The sequence below is a fragment of the Penicillium hispanicum genome (genome assembly GCF_028827665.1).
Source record: "Penicillium hispanicum strain IBT 35686 chromosome Unknown utg000005l_segment0_segment0, whole genome shotgun sequence".
NCBI lineage: Eukaryota > Fungi > Ascomycota > Eurotiomycetes > Eurotiales > Aspergillaceae > Penicillium > Penicillium hispanicum.
The window spans coordinates 1,974,453-1,989,691 of NW_026623197.1; the positions used below are offsets into that span (position 1 = coordinate 1,974,453).

Genomic DNA, 15,239 nt, shown 5'->3' on the forward strand with positions numbered 1-15,239 from the left:
TGCGCGCTCTCTCTCTCTTAGACAACTACGGCCTTTTTTACCCACTCCGTGCGCCCCTTCTCCGTCATCAGTAGTCTTGATATCGGTGCTATGCAGTTCGTGGGAAGCAGAGGGGAGAATTGAGCCTAGCTCAAACTACAACGGATTGGCTGCTCTGTACTTCAGTTTACCCTGACGGTAGACAATTACTTGCAAGATATACACCTGCATCTCGCATGCCGAACGCACTGCAGTTGCTCGACGAACAACATAGGTAGAACTCAGAATGAAATTGATATTTCCCAAACATTGGGTATCCATGAGCAGCCGCGAAAGCGCATCTTTCTAGCGGCAGCCGAGTGCAAAAAAAGAGGAAGAAACAGATATTCGGTCAACTTTATGCCTTCGACGCAATCTTCTCGGGCACCTGGGGCTTCACATCGGTGGTAGCCTTGATAAGGTCATCGACGACCTTGTCGCCCTGCTTCTTGCCGGCGGCCTGGATCTCCTTCAGCTTCTCCTCGGCTTCCTTGCTCGCATCGTCCTCGGCCTTCTTGAATCCGCTCGAGTGCTAGAGTAACATGGGGGTGTTAGCAAGATATACACTCATCAGAATGGGTCACGGCATCCTCCAATTTGAGGAAAGACATCTCACCTCAGCCTCGAACTTCTGGAATTCCTCCTCCTTCTGCTTGCGGTACTCTTCAATCTCCTTCTGTGCTTCGGACTTAGCGTCTCTTATCCGCTTGGTGCGGTCTGTTATCAAAGATTAAGTCAGATTGAAAAGCGCGTGCCGACCGGGGGAATCCAGTCCATACACTCTCGGGCTAAATGATTGGATGCATCAGTATCTGACCAGGCTGTGAGACAATGGGAAGGGTCTGCAGCCCATACCTTGCTGGACAATCTTCTGAGCCTCTCTCTCGGCCTGCACTTGTCAGCATGGTTGCCCCGCAGCTGTCATCCCGTTGGAACGTACATCGAGGAGGGTCTGAATGCCCGCGGAGTTCTGAGCCGACTGGACAGCAACAATCATTAGCAACTGCGCACACCCTCCAGACTGCAGGAACAGCAATCTCACCATGTTTGCTCGAGAACCCTCCTTAAAGATGATGGAAAGAGGTGACAAGCGAAGGATACTGGAGCGACTCCAGTCCGGAGCTTCGAGCTCGATCAGCCACGCATGACCCCCAAGGCGGTGAGGGCTACTGCCAGTCGTCACCGCGCCGTCGATAACCCGATAATCTGGGCGCGCAGTTTTGGCCTTTGATCAGCAATTGACTGGACTGGTCCTGCCTTCAATTGGCGTCGCTCTCTTTGTTTCTGCCTATTTCTAGTGCTGGGTGAATCCTCATGTCTCGCGCATCCAAATTTACCTTTGCAGCCACCGCGCTGGGCACTGCAGGCATTGTCTACTTTGTGCACTGGGCCCAAGAGGCCGACAGAGCGGTAAGTTCTGGAGTTTCCTGGTTTAAGGAGGGAAGCTAATCGCTGGTTGATATAGGCTATGCACAAGGGTGTTGAACGAGATATGGAAAAGCAACGAATCCGGCAAGAACGACAGGCTGAGTTCGAGCTGCAGAAGCGCTTGGAGCAAGAATATCTCAAGGTCCAAAACGTCACCAGTACTACTGGTGATCCAAAATCAGCAGGCCAGGATCCGAGTATAAGAGCATGAGGAAAGGTTTTCGTGTCAAAGGATCTGGGGTCTCTGTCTGCTGGCAGGGGGCTGCGAATGCATATTTGGTGGGCATGCATGCTGGTCATTCGACCCAGCTTGTTGGTGGGACGGTTGCTGATTGTTCGACCCAGGAGTTCTAGGATTTGAAGCCTTTGGAAAGCATGCGATGTTGTATAAAGCTTGTGGCGTGTACAATATACCCGATGTACTATATCTAAGCCATGGACTCGTCTCTACTTTTTAATCAGCGGCAATCATTTTTCATCCCCCGAAGAGAGGCGTATCTACTTTGTATGTTTTGAACTACGATTGTCAACCACGATGAAGGGAATTGGTTCTAGCCTAGGTAGTTCTTGATCTGTCATGCGAGATCGAAATGGGACCCAACTAGCGGAAGTATGAATGCCGTCGGTGTTCCGAGGTAAGTTAATAAGTCGTTCGCCTTGCTGTGGAAGACTCGGGAATTACTCTTATGAATCGACACGAAGAGCGCACCAACCTATCAGCTACCTTGGCATAAATGTCACTGTATATCGCTAATTAGATACAATTTCATTACCTAGAGCCTTGGTCATGTCATACTAAAGATTTTACGACAATGAGGGACATTCAAACAAAAGGCCTGCTTCAATCAAGGTGCTCGATCTATAATAGAAGCTAGCCAGGCAGAGGATGCAGGACCTTAATGCCAACCACACAAACTACAATAAGTTTGGAATGCGACTAGCAAGTCCTCGCATTGGAGTTAACCACAACCCCGAATCTACAGCAAGTTGTACGATGTATCAAAATACATATTGAATCGGGCCGATGCAGACAATGCGGCCGGCTACTATCGGAGGCCGGGTGAATTCCGGCCTCTGGACGCTAGGAAAGTCAAAATGTGCCTTATCGCCCAATCAGAATCCTGGATCTGGCCAACGAGGCTTGGCACCGGCTGAATTATAGAGCCTACATCATGACCTTTGTCCAGACAAACTCGCCTGCTTGACAAAACTATTAAGAGAATATGTCAGATTTCACTATGAGACAGCTCCTCAGACGGACCAGGAGCTTTATCTTGCATACAAAAGGGTTGGTACCCCAGAAAGAGAAACTTCGCTGTCCTCTTATTACTTGCTGGAACAGGCTTAGCGCATTCCCGTGACCCTTGGCTGCCCTTCCTCATTAGGCGTTTGTATAGAACATCTGGGGAGAGTGGGTGACGGCAAAACACGTAGTTGGACCCTAGGATATCAATATGAGTGCCCGTATTACCTTCTAGGCATGATCAGACTTCATTGATCAAGCCCGATATCCGATGTCACCAGATCCACGCCAGGTTGCGTTCTCTTTCGTAATAGTAGCCTTGAGGCCGGAATTGTTACCGGCCTCTGAGTATTATAAGAATCGGCTCCTCACCCGCCCAAATCCCCAAGCTTTCTGTTCTTCTTTTATTCACCTCAAAGCCTGGAACCAAGTATCTTCTTTTTTGGCTCGTCTTGTTGGCTTATTTGGTTCTTGACTTGGTCTTTACCTTTGGGTCTTTGACTTTGTCTCTATCGACACCAGACCATCCCTGCCTTTGACTACCCCATTACGTCTTTAGCCCCAAGTCCTTCTGGTTGACTACATTGATATTTGTCTTTCATTGTTGTCGTCCAACATGACCCGAACCCAAGTGCCCTACCCCTCTGCCACCACCCTGAAGAAGTTCCCTCATGTCCACCATGACCCTTCAACCCTATCCCACACCCTAGACCCCTTTACCATCACTACCTCAACGGGCTTTCTACCCTATGCTACTGCACCTGTGGATCTTCCCAAGGCGTTCCAGCCTCTCGTCTCCTTGGTTGACCGTCTTCCTGTTCTCAGGGCTGACGGGAAACCGGGGCTCCTAGCTACCTATGAGCTCGGTCCAGTCGTCAAGGCGGAGCTTCCCGACCTGACCGACGAGGTTGAAAAGCTTGTCATGCCTGATGGATCTCCAGATCGCTTCACCATCGCTGCCATCTTCCGGGACTACACCTTCTTGGCCTCGTCGTACCTCCTTGAGCCATGTTGGGAGAACTGGTGTAAGAATCCAGACCAAGGGTATGGACTTGGTCGGGACGTCCTGCCCAAGGCTGTCGCCCGCCCGATGTATCTTTGTGCTCAGATGTGTGTCCTATTCCCCTCTCCATACCCCTTGCCTTGCATGCCCCATCTACCCTGTCGAGCATGTCTGTTCTTAGATCTGCCATAGCTAACAATATGGCACAGCTTGGACCTTCCACCATTTATGTCTTATGCCGCCTCCTATGCGCTCTTCAATTACACCCTCGCGGACCCATCCAAGGGCTTGGATGAATACTCCAACCTGCGCTTGGTGCGTGCTTTCGAGCGTGGGCATGACCCGAAGAGCTCTGAGGCAGGCTTCATCCTGACCCATGTCGACATGGTGAAGGAGTCCGGATCTCTCATCAACGGAGCTCTGAGGGTTGTCGATACTCTGGAGCAGCGCGGCCCTCGCTCAGAGATCAATGATGGGTTCCGTGAGATTCTACAGGCCATGGAAAAGATCGAAGCATCGATGGAAGGTACGGGATCAACTACCGTTATATTTCGGCTTCCAGTAGCAGAATCGACTCAAGACTAATATTGACTCTGATAGACATGTGGAGCAACTCCAAACCATCCGAGTACCTCTCCTTCCGCGTGTTCATCTTCGGCATCACCTCACAATCCATGTTCCCGAACGGGGTGGTCTACGAAGGCGTCGAGGACAACAAGCCGCTCTTCTTCCGGGGCGAGAGCGGTGCCAATGACAGCATGGTATGCTCCAGCCAACGCAGGGAGGATTCTTCAAAGCTTCCAATGCACTAACCAATCCCCCAGATTCCCCTTCTCGACCATCTCTGCCAGATTCCCATGCCCTCCACTCCGCTCACCAAGATCCTCCACGAATTCCGCGCCTACCGCCCACTCCCGCACCGCGAGTTCCTCACCTACATCCGCGAAAAGGCCGAGGAAATCGGCGTACGCGACTACGCGGTGCAGGACTCCGAGACGGCAGTGCTGTTCCTAAAGACGCTGAACCATGTGCGCAGCTTCCGCTGGCGCCACTGGCTCTTTGCACGCGAGTATATCATCCGACGGACGCCGCACCCGACTGCCACTGGCGGGAGTCCTATCGTGACTGTAAGTTTCGTTTCCTTCCGCTCTAAAGTGCAGCAGCGGGTCAGGGTATATGCTGATGAGCATCTTCAGTGGCTGCCCAACCAACTGTCCGCCGTGATGGACCTCATGGTTTCCATCTACGATACCTATCTCGCCCCGAAGGAGGGCGCGGCCGTTGTGAACGGCAACGAAGATCTGATTGCTTCGCACCGGAAACAGGTCGAGCCGATGATGGAGCTCGTGCGCGACCAAAGGGAAAAGTTGGCCAAGGAGGTCGAGCGATGGTGCCAGGAGCGCGGGGTGTAAGGCTTTTTCGTTTCTATCCAGAAGTGTAGAAGAACGCCGAATGGCTTAGGCTAGTTCGTATTTAGATGTTGGGGAACAATATCCATTCATGCTGGTTCCGAACTTATTTCCGGAATTTGAGCCAGTCCCAGTCCTTGCTATGTGTATGCGACGTCGAGGATTCGTGGTCACCCGTCTCGCCGCTATGACATCCAAGCGCGTATTCCACCTGTACAGTCTGCAGTCCGATCCCCAAGGGACCCGAATCAAGCCGGCGTCGCGTCTCACAAGGTTTCACGCATGGCCGGTCGATGCCCCGCTTTAAAACATGGCGTTGGCACGGGTCTCTCTCCATGGACTTGATGGCTGGATTGAGTGATTAAGGCCGATGGGTGCATCCCGTTGACTTTTGCGCCCGTCACCCGAGACAATAGTGTGCAGGATGTGGTTTTGCATTCTCTCGTCGCACAGCTGAGTTGGTCCAGACACAGCCCACCCATTCCAGAAGACGTACCTCAAGTGCAGATCTGTGCTATATGGCCCCTGACCCCGGATGAGATCCCGCATGAATTGGTCAAGATCATCTAGGAGTCGAGATTGACACGGAACAAGTGCTGCCTTTCTGCAACCGGACCGGTGCAGGCATGGGTAGTTGCGCGGAACTATGCGTCCAAATCGTCGCGTCACTTCCCACCCACCCCTTCAAATCACGCCACGACCTCCAGTCCTTTCTCTCGTCCGTAGGCTACTGCATCCGAGGAAACGTTCTCGCAGCCCCGGACAAACAGGCGATCGAGTCTAGCACCGTCCCGGGAATCCACAGCCCGCGCATCGGCGAACATGCGAATCGTCACGCCTGTAATGCCCGTGTATGACAGATTGAGCACTTTCAACTCCAGCAAGACCTTGTACAAGTATCGCGCATAATTGTCGGTCACATCGCCCATGTGCGAGAGGCTGAGTTCGGTCAGCTTGTGAAGCTCGGCGAAACCGGCCTCTTGGCTCTCGAGGATGGATAGTAAAGTCAGGCCAGAGATATTGAAGCATTGGTCCAGATGTAAAGTTCTGAGCGGGGGTTTGAAAGCGAGGAGAAATGCGGTGAGCGTATCGTTTGTTACCCACCCAGAGTCGTTGAATATGAGAGTGTGCAGATTGGGCAATATGTTCTCTGGCAGATCCATCATTTCGGGTGGTCGGGACGGTCCTGCCTGGAGACGCAAGTATTCGAGACTGGTTGGCAGCACCTGTAGGAAATTGGCCGAAGGTGATATCCCACAAAGATCAAGACGACGAAGAGGCGGGAGGCTAGTGGCTGCAGAATTGAGGGGGAAGGGGAAAGGTCGATGGGATGGAGGGTCCCAATCTAGTCGGAGCTCCTCCAAATTTGGGTACGGGTGAGACTCGAAGTCCTAACAAATATAAGCGAAGGGATCACAAACTCGCGATGGGGTAGATATACCAGTCCTGTAGCAGGTATTTCAATCCCGGGAACATGCATAGGATGGAGATAATCTGGTATGCCGCCGGGTACAGACTGCTGTGAAGCCACAGTGATGCTCTTTAGATTCGGGAGATGCTGCGGCCATCTAGGATCGGGCGTAAGCCCACCCCGAGTATTCCATAATTCAATGCGTTCGAGTCGTGGTAATTCCGTCAGAAATTTGGCCAAGTAATCACGGTTAGAGATGATGTCCGCCGACAGAATTAAGCTCTTCAGAGTTTTGCAGCCTTTGAATCTCTCATAGATGTCTTTCTGGTCATGAGTAACCCACAACTCCAGGTGCTCGAGGCGTGGGCACCTGCTGAGGAACTCTATTGCCTTGGGCGTTGATGGTCCAACAAGGTTCTTGATGATAGCATGGCTGACCATGGCTTTCGAACGCCGAATATAGGACCGTACTGCGGTCCACGGGACCTTTCCTCTAGCCCCGGAAAGATCAATTCTCATCCAGAGACGTTGCGTGGACCCGAAGAAGCGTTCCCAGTCTTTACACACACGCAATATTGCGCTTGGGTATGATCAGTTGACAGGAAGCCTGATGGACCCATTCGGACTTACACAATCTGCTTGAAGGAGAAGTGGTCGATCACCATATTTGCAATTTCGAGGGGCAGAAGCGTGAAGGGATCCCGTTTGTTCAGAAGCATCCGGTCCTGGAGTTTGTTGTGCAATTGTTCGAGCATCTGCAGAGTGGAGCGTCAACGCGTGGATCATAGATCAAAAGTGGACCAAGGCATGACGCACCCCTCGACGAGGATGCTCACTGGGGAGCATCTTCAAGCCATATGCATAGATCTCGAGGGCCTTTTCCGGCTTCCCTTCCAGAAGAAGCACTTTGGCGCAGCGCAGATATCCCTAATCAACGATGAGAATCGTGCCAGATAACCTATAGATCGAGACGTACTCGTTCATCTTCCTTGCCATTTTTAATCATATGCCTTGTATCTCGGCGCGCCTGGTCATAGTTTTCCAGCTTGCAGTACGTCGCAGCCCGGTTGTCCAGAATGCCAATAGCATCGGCATCTTTTTGCTTTAATGCCTACGTGGATCAGCAGCTGCCATTTTAGGTTAGGAGGAACGAGATGGATCTACCTCCCCAAAGACCTCAATCGCGGCCTTGAATTCCCCCTTCTGGTAGAGTTTCTGACCTCTTTGGTGCAGCGCAGACCCCGTCGACGGCATCAGGACAGATTCGAGGCATTGGAGCGATGGCCGTGGAGTGTTGACGCCGCAAAATTCCCCTTGGGAGACGCGTTATCGCGTTTATCGGCACGTGCCCTGCACGGTTGGCTCCACTCGGCGCCCGCAGAGCCAATGTTTACTTTCTTCCGCTTTGGATCATCAATCTCCACGCCAATCGCAGCCGTCATGGAGGCGCAGAACTTACACGCCGCGTCGACCTATGTCAACAATATCCTGCTGGCGAGGGGACTGCTGAAGAGTGGTCATCCGATTGACTTTGCGCAACCGGACAACGATGAAGGCGGCACAGAGGCCACCATGGCCAGGGTCATCAACCTGGTCAACGACTTGGTTTTGAGGAGAGACGTTAGTTGATATGGCTCATGTGTGTCGCATTGTGTCTAACAAGGACTACAGCGTGAGGCGGAACACCGCGAGAGCTTGGCGACCACAATACGGGTATTGCGTGCGAGCGAGTCCGAGCAGACGTTGGAAATTGTATGTGATCAGCTTACAGTGCCAGGAACGAAAGGCAAGCTAACTCCTGGGATTTCTGTTGTTTCAGGGAAGATTGAAGACCAAGGCATCGGAGTTGAGCCGCTCACTCGCTCTAGCAGAAGCTCAGGAACGTACCCTCAAATCGAATATGTCCAGCGCCGAGTCGAGCATCCGAGGATTGAAGGAACAAGTGCAGCGCATGAAGACCACCGTCCAACAAGTCCGAGCGCAATGCGCTAATGATATTCGCAAACGCGATCTGGAGCTGCAGAAGCTCAAGTCGCATCTCGCCGAGCGACAGCGGGGGAAGCGCGAAGGGCTCCACGTCACCACCGTCAACATCCACCCCGGTGCAGATAGATCCCGATTGAGAGCTAGTGGTGGCGAGCGAATCAATGATCCTGGATATAGCCTCAAAGAGGAGACGACTGAGTTCTTAACGCAATTGTGCCAGAACCTCAGCGACGAGAACGACACTTTGATCGAGCTTGCGCGGAATACCGTTGAGACGCTAAAGGATCTACAAGGCCTTCCCCAGGCTGGTGATTGCGAGAAGGAAGAAACTGCTGGAATGGCTGCCAGTGCTGGGCCGCAAAAGATGTCGTCGGGGGCTGTGACTACGCTTCCTACGTCGTGCGAAGAGCTATCTATGCGAATGGACACGGTGCTGGATCACCTGCGAACGCTACTTACTAACCCCTCATTCGTGCCCCTGGAAGAGGTCGAAGTCAGAGACGAAGAGATCAAACGGTTACGCGAAGGCTGGGAGAAGATGGAGAGCCGGTGGAAGCAGGCAGTCGCCATGATGGATGGCTGGCAGCGCCGTCTGACCGATGGAGGCGACTCGGTGCGTGTTGAGGAACTGAAGCGCGGCATGAACCTCGATCTAAGCTTCAACTCGAACGAGGATGTGGGCATGCAGAGCCAGTCCGAGACGCACGGTATCTCGCCCATTCTCGAAGACCAGCAGGAAGAAATGAGCGAGTCCGACGAACCAGCGCCGGAATCTGGATCGGCGGACCCTCCGCAGACGCGATCCAAATTCCGCAAAGTGCCCGGGCGCTCCGAACGAGCATTGAGGGAGCGCAGTGATAATGCCAGTGCCAGGCCCAAACGACTCCGAAAGGTCTCGTTTACCCCGGGCCTGCAGGGATCCCCATGTGAACCCAGCATCGATGACGAGACACTGCAGATCAAAGCACATCGATCCGATGCTGTGACGCGTAGACCTTCTCGCCGGAAGACGGACCTCCGAACAAGCCGTGAAGTAAGTCTACCACTTGTGTCTTTCCCGCAGCTCGTCTCGTGCAAATACTCACTCTTCGTGCAGGCCGATGGCAACGAATCGAAGATGAGCATCGCTCAAAAACTGGCCGTTGCCGAGGATGAAGCTCGCGCCGGGGAGCATGCGCGGAAAGAGCGCGAGTCGCGCAAGCGGAGTCGACCTGATAAGGCGTCGAGCCGGTCTGGCAACCGGCGGCGCAGTACGCTGACCAGCGACGAGCTGGACGATCTCATGGGAGTCCCATCGCGGTAGTCTTCCTATCGGCTCCGCATTGTACATATCCACGCGTGTTGTTTCTAATATCGAACTGTAATGTACTCCAACCTCCCCGACGGAGAAGTCCGTGGGTTGCATCGTGAAATCATCCACTCTGTGGCTGTGCCAACAGTCTATTGAATCCAGTTGTGGATCTCGTCGCTCCCAATTGCGCGATGCACCCTCTGCCCCACTAGACGTGGCGATGTGACCACAATAATGGCGCAATTGTGGCTTGACCTGCGATGGGGTCGACCTGAACGTCCATAGCGCGCAGACGATGTGTTGTATGGCGGGGGGAAGGATGACCGCGTACAGTAGTTTGGACTGTAGGATGAATGCACCGTCTGACTTCCACCGTGGTTGCAAGAAATGCTTCGTGTCGACGAGCAAATCACCCACGTGCCGCCATCTCCATCGATCTCTGGGATCTTGCGCTAGACCGTCCACTCGGAAACAGTGCAAGATCTCAGACCGGAAGCCGGCACGAGCGCAGCTGAAGGCTTGTAAAAAGGCGCAAGGCTAAGAACCCACCCAATAGCTGGGCCGATCATCGCCCCTTGTGGGTTTGGCTTCGTCCAGGATGCAACTCGCCACGATCTAGAGCTCTTTCCCCTCTTTGATATCCGATCGGGCGCTGTGGCGTCATCCACCTTGGTGGGAGTCCGAAATTCTTCTATAAAAGAGCGTGAGGAACTGCTGCTCTGCTCACTCCAAGCATCCCATTTCCTCTTCATTCATCACTCTCAACATGTCTTACCGTGACAACGATGTAAGTGGACCATCACCCCTCCTCCCACTCAGTCACCCAGGCTTGGACAATTGCCCCACCAGGTCGTCTGTGGACATCGTGGGAATCTGCATTGTTCCAATTGAGTGCAATGGACCTCGCTGACAAGCTGCAGCAATCCTACGGCTCGTCGAACGACTCGTACGGCTCCTCTGGTGGCCGCGGCGGAGGATCGTACGGCTCCTCTGACCGGGATAACTTCGGCTCCAACGATTCCTACGGCGGATCTTCCGGTGGTGGTGGATCCCGCTCGTCTGGCCGTGATAACTTTGGCGGCGGCGGCGACTCCTACGGCTCGGGCAACAAGCACAACAACGACTCTTTCGGCTCTGGTGGTGACTCGTACGGCTCCAGCAACAAGGGCAACAACAACAACAGCTCCTACGGCTCTGGTGACTCGTACGGCTCTGGCAACAAGGGCAACAACAACAGCTCCTACGGCTCTGGTGACTCGTACGGCTCTGGCAACAAGCACGGCAACGACTCCTTCGGCTCTGGTGGTGACTCGTACGGCTCTGGCAACAAGCACAACAACGACTCCTTCGGCTCTGGTGGTGACTCGTACGGCTCTGGCAACAAGGGCAACAACAACAGCTCCTACGGCTCTGGTGACTCGTACGGCTCTGGCAACAAGCACGGCAACGACTCCTTCGGCTCTGGTGGTGACTCGTACGGCTCTGGCAACAAGCACAACAACGACTCCTTCGGCTCTGGTGGTGACTCGTACGGCTCTGGCAACAAGGGCAACAACAACAGCTCCTACGGCTCTGGTGACTCGTACGGCTCTGGCAACAAGGGCAACAACAACAGCTCCTACGGCTCTGGTGACTCGTACGGCTCTGGCAACAAGCACGGCAACGACTCCTTCGGCTCTGGTGGTGACTCCTACGGCTCCGGAAACAAGAGCAACAACAATGACTCCTACGGCTCCTCTGGTCGTGACAACTTTGGTGGCGGCGGCAACTCCTATGGCTCCTCTGGTCGTGACAACTTTGGCGGCGGCGGCGGTGGTGATTCGTACGGCTCCAGGAACTCTGACTACTAATCTGGACGTGGTGTCTCCACAGTCGGGAAGTCCATGGAGTAGGCTGATGTCCTTGGTAGCTGCAAGCTCCAGGATCATGGCCATCGGACGCGCGAGCAGAATCGTGACGACTGCAAAGTGTGCGGCTGAGGGAAGAATCAACTGTTTATGATGTAAATACGAGCTCAATCGGAACGGCCGCGCCAGTATGAGAACTTTCATTTCGTTCCAGAATTCAATAAACCAATCACAAATTGTCATAACGTTGTCATATCCGCACATTATTGTCCAAGGATGGACTGATCTCTGACATTCGACAAGTCCCAGTTAGCAGGTTGGTCCATTAGGCCAGAATAGCACCGGAGTTCATGCATTCATAAAGCACCCGAGGTCACTTTCTACTTGCGGCGAAGAAGAAAAGAGACGACAAGTGCACCGAGGCATCCCAAGAAGCCAATAAACATGAACGCGGCATCGGTTTGAGCAGCCACGCAGCGAGCGTGCACCTTGTCCTTGTCATGGCACCACTTGGTGCCACTCTTGTCGTAGTAGCAGCCTCCGCTGATCAACTTGTTGTCCCAGGTGCTTCCGTCGGTGGACGTGTCGTTGCAGTTGGTGCCGCGAAGGGCAACCGCATATACCTATAGCCCGAGTCAGCGCCTTGATACCTACCGCCGTGGGCACTCAGTGAGTGACACATACGATGCCGGCGATCAGGAGAGCAACGCAGCTAACGCCGTCAAGGACCCATGTCACCACGTGCCTCAGGCTGTCAATGTAGACAGATGCAGTGCCAGTAACAGAAGCAAGGGTGCCGATGGCTCCAGCAAAGATCGCGTAGCCAGTCTCTGAGGGAACATGGCCGTAGTGCTGTAGCCTTGCGAGCGTGATTGAAAGACCGAGGACGATGATAGAGGACATGGTCTGCTGAATGTTTAGCGTGGTGCTCGGTTTTCCTGCAGTCTCCTGGTCTTACCTGGAAAAAGCGGGCAATAGGCCTCGCGAACAGCATCTTGGCGGCTGTAAGATAGGCCTGCTGCTTGTACGAACAGTGCTCTGGAGAAGATCAAAGCGAGGGGGGATGAAACAAGAACAAAGTCAAAGACGGGCCCACTGCGACTTTATATTTAGAGGACAGCGATGACGAAACAGAATTAACAGAATTAGAGCCCAAGCTGGTTGTTACAGCCGCAACCCTTATTTCCAAGGATGAACAGCCTGTCAGTGGTAAAGCTGGGGGCCAAATGGGGCTAAAGAGTCTGTGAAATGGCACTTGGCCAACTTGAAAGGAAGTTTCACTGTTGATCCCATTTCGGGCAAGGCTCACACAGCGACGATCTTGAACTGACTCGTGAGAATGTCAATGCGCTTGCAGTTGCCATTTGCGCCTTTACGCTGCGAGCGTTTTGTCTCCTCTCGGGTCCACTGCAGAGTAGCGGGCGATCAACCTCCGATCGAAAGCAAGCGGGGTCAAATATTACTACTTCTACAACCTGGCTATGGGTATCGGATCGACGGTCAGTACTGGAGACAGATGAACGGTTTTGTGTATGAGTCAGGCAGTTGAGGCAGACTTGTGCTCACAGCCCTTTTACCCCGCAGCCCAGCCGTCTTGATATTCGGCCCCCACGATTCATAGCCCCAGGTTTATAAATAGAGGGAAAGAGAGAAGAGGTAGAGAGAATGGAAACAACTATGAAAAGACAATAGGTTTATTGACATGGTGAAATAATGATAAACACTTCAGTACACAGAAACACCAACAGGACATAACTGGATAACATTATGGTAGTGTAAATATACAAAATATAGGTCGCGATTCTATAGGTGACTTCCCAAGTTATTAGTCAAATTTTGATAACGGACAAGAGGTGCACAGAGTGGGTGGAAAAGTCGTAGTTATTTATCGAAGAGAGAGGAAGAGAGAGAACGCAAGCTATCTACATGGCTAGGGCGACGCACACCTCAAGCAGCCGGCATCAAGTCTGACAGAATACTTGACTTGGGCAATATCCGATAGTAGTGGTAGTAAAGTCAGTCGGTAAGTTCATAGACATCCCCAGACGACTCTAGGCAATACCTCTACCCATGCAAACTTCAATTCGTCAAGAGCTGGTGAGCCATGGGTCATGCAAAAGCTCACTGGCGCACTGCCGGCAATCTGGATCCCATTGCAGCATTTTCCTGACAAAATTCAGAGAAAAAGCGTTTGTTTTCTCCTTCAAGATACTCTTCCGAGGCATCCAAAGACACGTTAGGAATCTTCACTTGCCCTTTCCATTGCCCTGTAATGTTGTGAGTGGTTTGTAAACTAAACATCCATCGCGTGAAAGAAGACATACCCGACTCGTCCCAGAATATTTGGCTCCTAGGGGGCCTACGAAGGAATCCAGCTGGATGAGAGCCGAGTATTGCGGTCATTTCAGCAAGAAGGTGCTCGTCCGAATGCTGGCCGCTAGGCCCTCTTCAGTCAAACAAATGATGGCCTTCAAATAAATCCCAAATCTGATTGCTCCTAAATTAATTGACAGAATGACAGGAGATAGCTAGGGACCTACCAAAGTTCCCATGTTTCAAATATCAACCTTTGAGGTCCAAGTCATCCCGAGCACGACTTCCGGGGCTCGATAGATATCTGGCTTGATCAGACCTGTATGTGCTTCGCCAATTCTCGCTTCACCAAAATCGGAAAGAAGAGGAAGCCCGTATTTGTTAAGGCCTTGTTCACGGCTAAAAGCTCGAGACTTGTAAACCGTACGTCCTTCACTAATTTTGTATGGTGTGGGTTCTTCTTTTTTCTATTTTCGCCCAGTCTTCGAAAATGGAGTTCTCACGACAGGCGATCATGATATTCTTTGCTTGAATCTCTACAAATATATAAGCGTAATTCGAGCAATACGAACAAAAATTTCAGTTGAATACTTACCAGTATGAACAACACTAGCTTCGGAATGAAGAGAGTCCAAAGCAAGGAAAGTCTGAAGCAATAATGCTTTCAATGGGTCCTCTGTCAAACTGGGTGGATCTAGAGTAGACTGGAAATGCGAGATGCTCGTGATGAGAGGCTCAAAAACAATATATTGGTGCTTGTCTTTAGGTCCATCTATCTCAAAGCCATCTAATCTAGCATGTTACGTAGAAGAGTACTACCAATATGCTTTGTTTGGATGGCCGACATATGCTTCAGAACTTTAACCTCTCCGTTGACGTTCACGTTGTGCATATATACCTTCAAAGGCAATGTAGCGATGGAGTGAGGCGCCAAATAGAAATCAGGTTTGGAGATTTACACAACATCGCGACAGAGCCACGCCGTAGAATTCGCCCCAAACCCTAGCTTGCTGAGAACTTGGTATCTTTCACACAATACATCACCAAGTTGGACTGGATAGAAAAGCCCCCTTTCAAAAGCAGGCATCCTCTCCTCTTCTATTTTTCTGACAGGGTCAAGAGTCGCCAAAGGAGAGGATCTAGGGGTACGGAAGGTACATGGCGCTCAGTACTTGACCCTGGGTAGGATTGCGATTGAGAACATTTCTCGGCGGCAATGAGCTTGATATATTGTCAGAGATGAAGGTACAATTGAAGGAAGAGAAGATACTTGCAACAAGCTTACGAACC

At 52.2% G+C, this 15,239-nt stretch overlaps 9 protein-coding genes across 9 annotated transcripts; 4 read left to right on the plus strand and 5 right to left on the minus strand.

The window, feature by feature from the left end:
* Nucleotides 1–376: 376 nt before the first annotated feature.
* Nucleotides 377–1,063, minus strand: N7459_006171 (uncharacterized protein; the record flags this gene model as incomplete). The annotated part of the gene is made up of 4 exons (XM_056945355.1): nt 377–550; nt 635–735; nt 874–907; nt 959–1,063. The coding sequence occupies 4 exons, from the start codon at nt 1,061–1,063 to the stop codon at nt 377–379; spliced, it is 414 nt and encodes a 137-aa protein (XP_056799690.1).
* Nucleotides 1,064–1,332: 269 nt separating this feature from the next.
* N7459_006172 (protein PET117) lies at nt 1,333–1,657 on the plus strand (the record flags this gene model as incomplete). The annotated part of the gene is made up of 2 exons (XM_056945356.1): nt 1,333–1,428; nt 1,484–1,657. 2 exons carry the CDS (start codon nt 1,333–1,335, stop codon nt 1,655–1,657), a joined length of 270 nt encoding a protein of 89 aa, XP_056799691.1.
* Nucleotides 1,658–3,305: 1,648 nt separating this feature from the next.
* On the plus strand, nt 3,306–5,104 carry N7459_006173 (indoleamine 2,3-dioxygenase family protein; the record flags this gene model as incomplete). The annotated part of the gene is made up of 4 exons (XM_056945357.1): nt 3,306–3,799; nt 3,902–4,218; nt 4,293–4,453; nt 4,517–5,104. 4 exons carry the CDS (start codon nt 3,306–3,308, stop codon nt 5,102–5,104), a joined length of 1,560 nt encoding a protein of 519 aa, XP_056799692.1.
* Nucleotides 5,105–5,790: 686 nt separating this feature from the next.
* N7459_006174 (Leucine Rich Repeat domain protein) lies at nt 5,791–7,766 on the minus strand (the record flags this gene model as incomplete). Its single annotated transcript, XM_056945358.1, has 6 exons — nt 5,791–6,492; nt 6,543–7,092; nt 7,143–7,267; nt 7,329–7,439; nt 7,489–7,623; nt 7,677–7,766. 6 exons carry the CDS (start codon nt 7,764–7,766, stop codon nt 5,791–5,793), a joined length of 1,713 nt encoding a protein of 570 aa, XP_056799693.1.
* A 132-nt stretch (nt 7,767–7,898) lies between these two features.
* Nucleotides 7,899–9,801, plus strand: N7459_006175 (uncharacterized protein; the record flags this gene model as incomplete). Its single annotated transcript, XM_056945359.1, has 3 exons — nt 7,899–8,132; nt 8,184–8,264; nt 8,332–9,801. The coding sequence occupies 3 exons, from the start codon at nt 7,899–7,901 to the stop codon at nt 9,799–9,801; spliced, it is 1,785 nt and encodes a 594-aa protein (XP_056799694.1).
* Nucleotides 9,802–10,685: 884 nt separating this feature from the next.
* Nucleotides 10,686–11,639, plus strand: N7459_006176 (uncharacterized protein; the record flags this gene model as incomplete). Its single annotated transcript, XM_056945360.1, has 1 exon — nt 10,686–11,639. One exon carries the CDS (start codon nt 10,686–10,688, stop codon nt 11,637–11,639), a length of 954 nt encoding a protein of 317 aa, XP_056799695.1.
* Nucleotides 11,640–12,016: 377 nt separating this feature from the next.
* N7459_006177 (MARVEL domain-containing protein) lies at nt 12,017–12,630 on the minus strand (the record flags this gene model as incomplete). Its single annotated transcript, XM_056945361.1, has 3 exons — nt 12,017–12,259; nt 12,321–12,542; nt 12,595–12,630. The coding sequence occupies 3 exons, from the start codon at nt 12,628–12,630 to the stop codon at nt 12,017–12,019; spliced, it is 501 nt and encodes a 166-aa protein (XP_056799696.1).
* A 1,127-nt stretch (nt 12,631–13,757) lies between these two features.
* N7459_006178 (uncharacterized protein) lies at nt 13,758–14,188 on the minus strand (the record flags this gene model as incomplete). The annotated part of the gene is made up of 2 exons (XM_056945362.1): nt 13,758–14,066; nt 14,177–14,188. 2 exons carry the CDS (start codon nt 14,186–14,188, stop codon nt 13,758–13,760), a joined length of 321 nt encoding a protein of 106 aa, XP_056799697.1.
* Nucleotides 14,189–14,191: 3 nt separating this feature from the next.
* N7459_006179 (protein kinase) lies at nt 14,192–14,841 on the minus strand (the record flags this gene model as incomplete). The annotated part of the gene is given in 4 exon segments (XM_056945363.1): nt 14,192–14,384; nt 14,560–14,623; nt 14,635–14,736; nt 14,754–14,841. 4 exon segments carry the CDS (start codon nt 14,839–14,841, stop codon nt 14,192–14,194), a joined length of 447 nt encoding a protein of 148 aa, XP_056799698.1.
* Between the last annotated feature and the right edge of the window lie 398 nt (nt 14,842–15,239).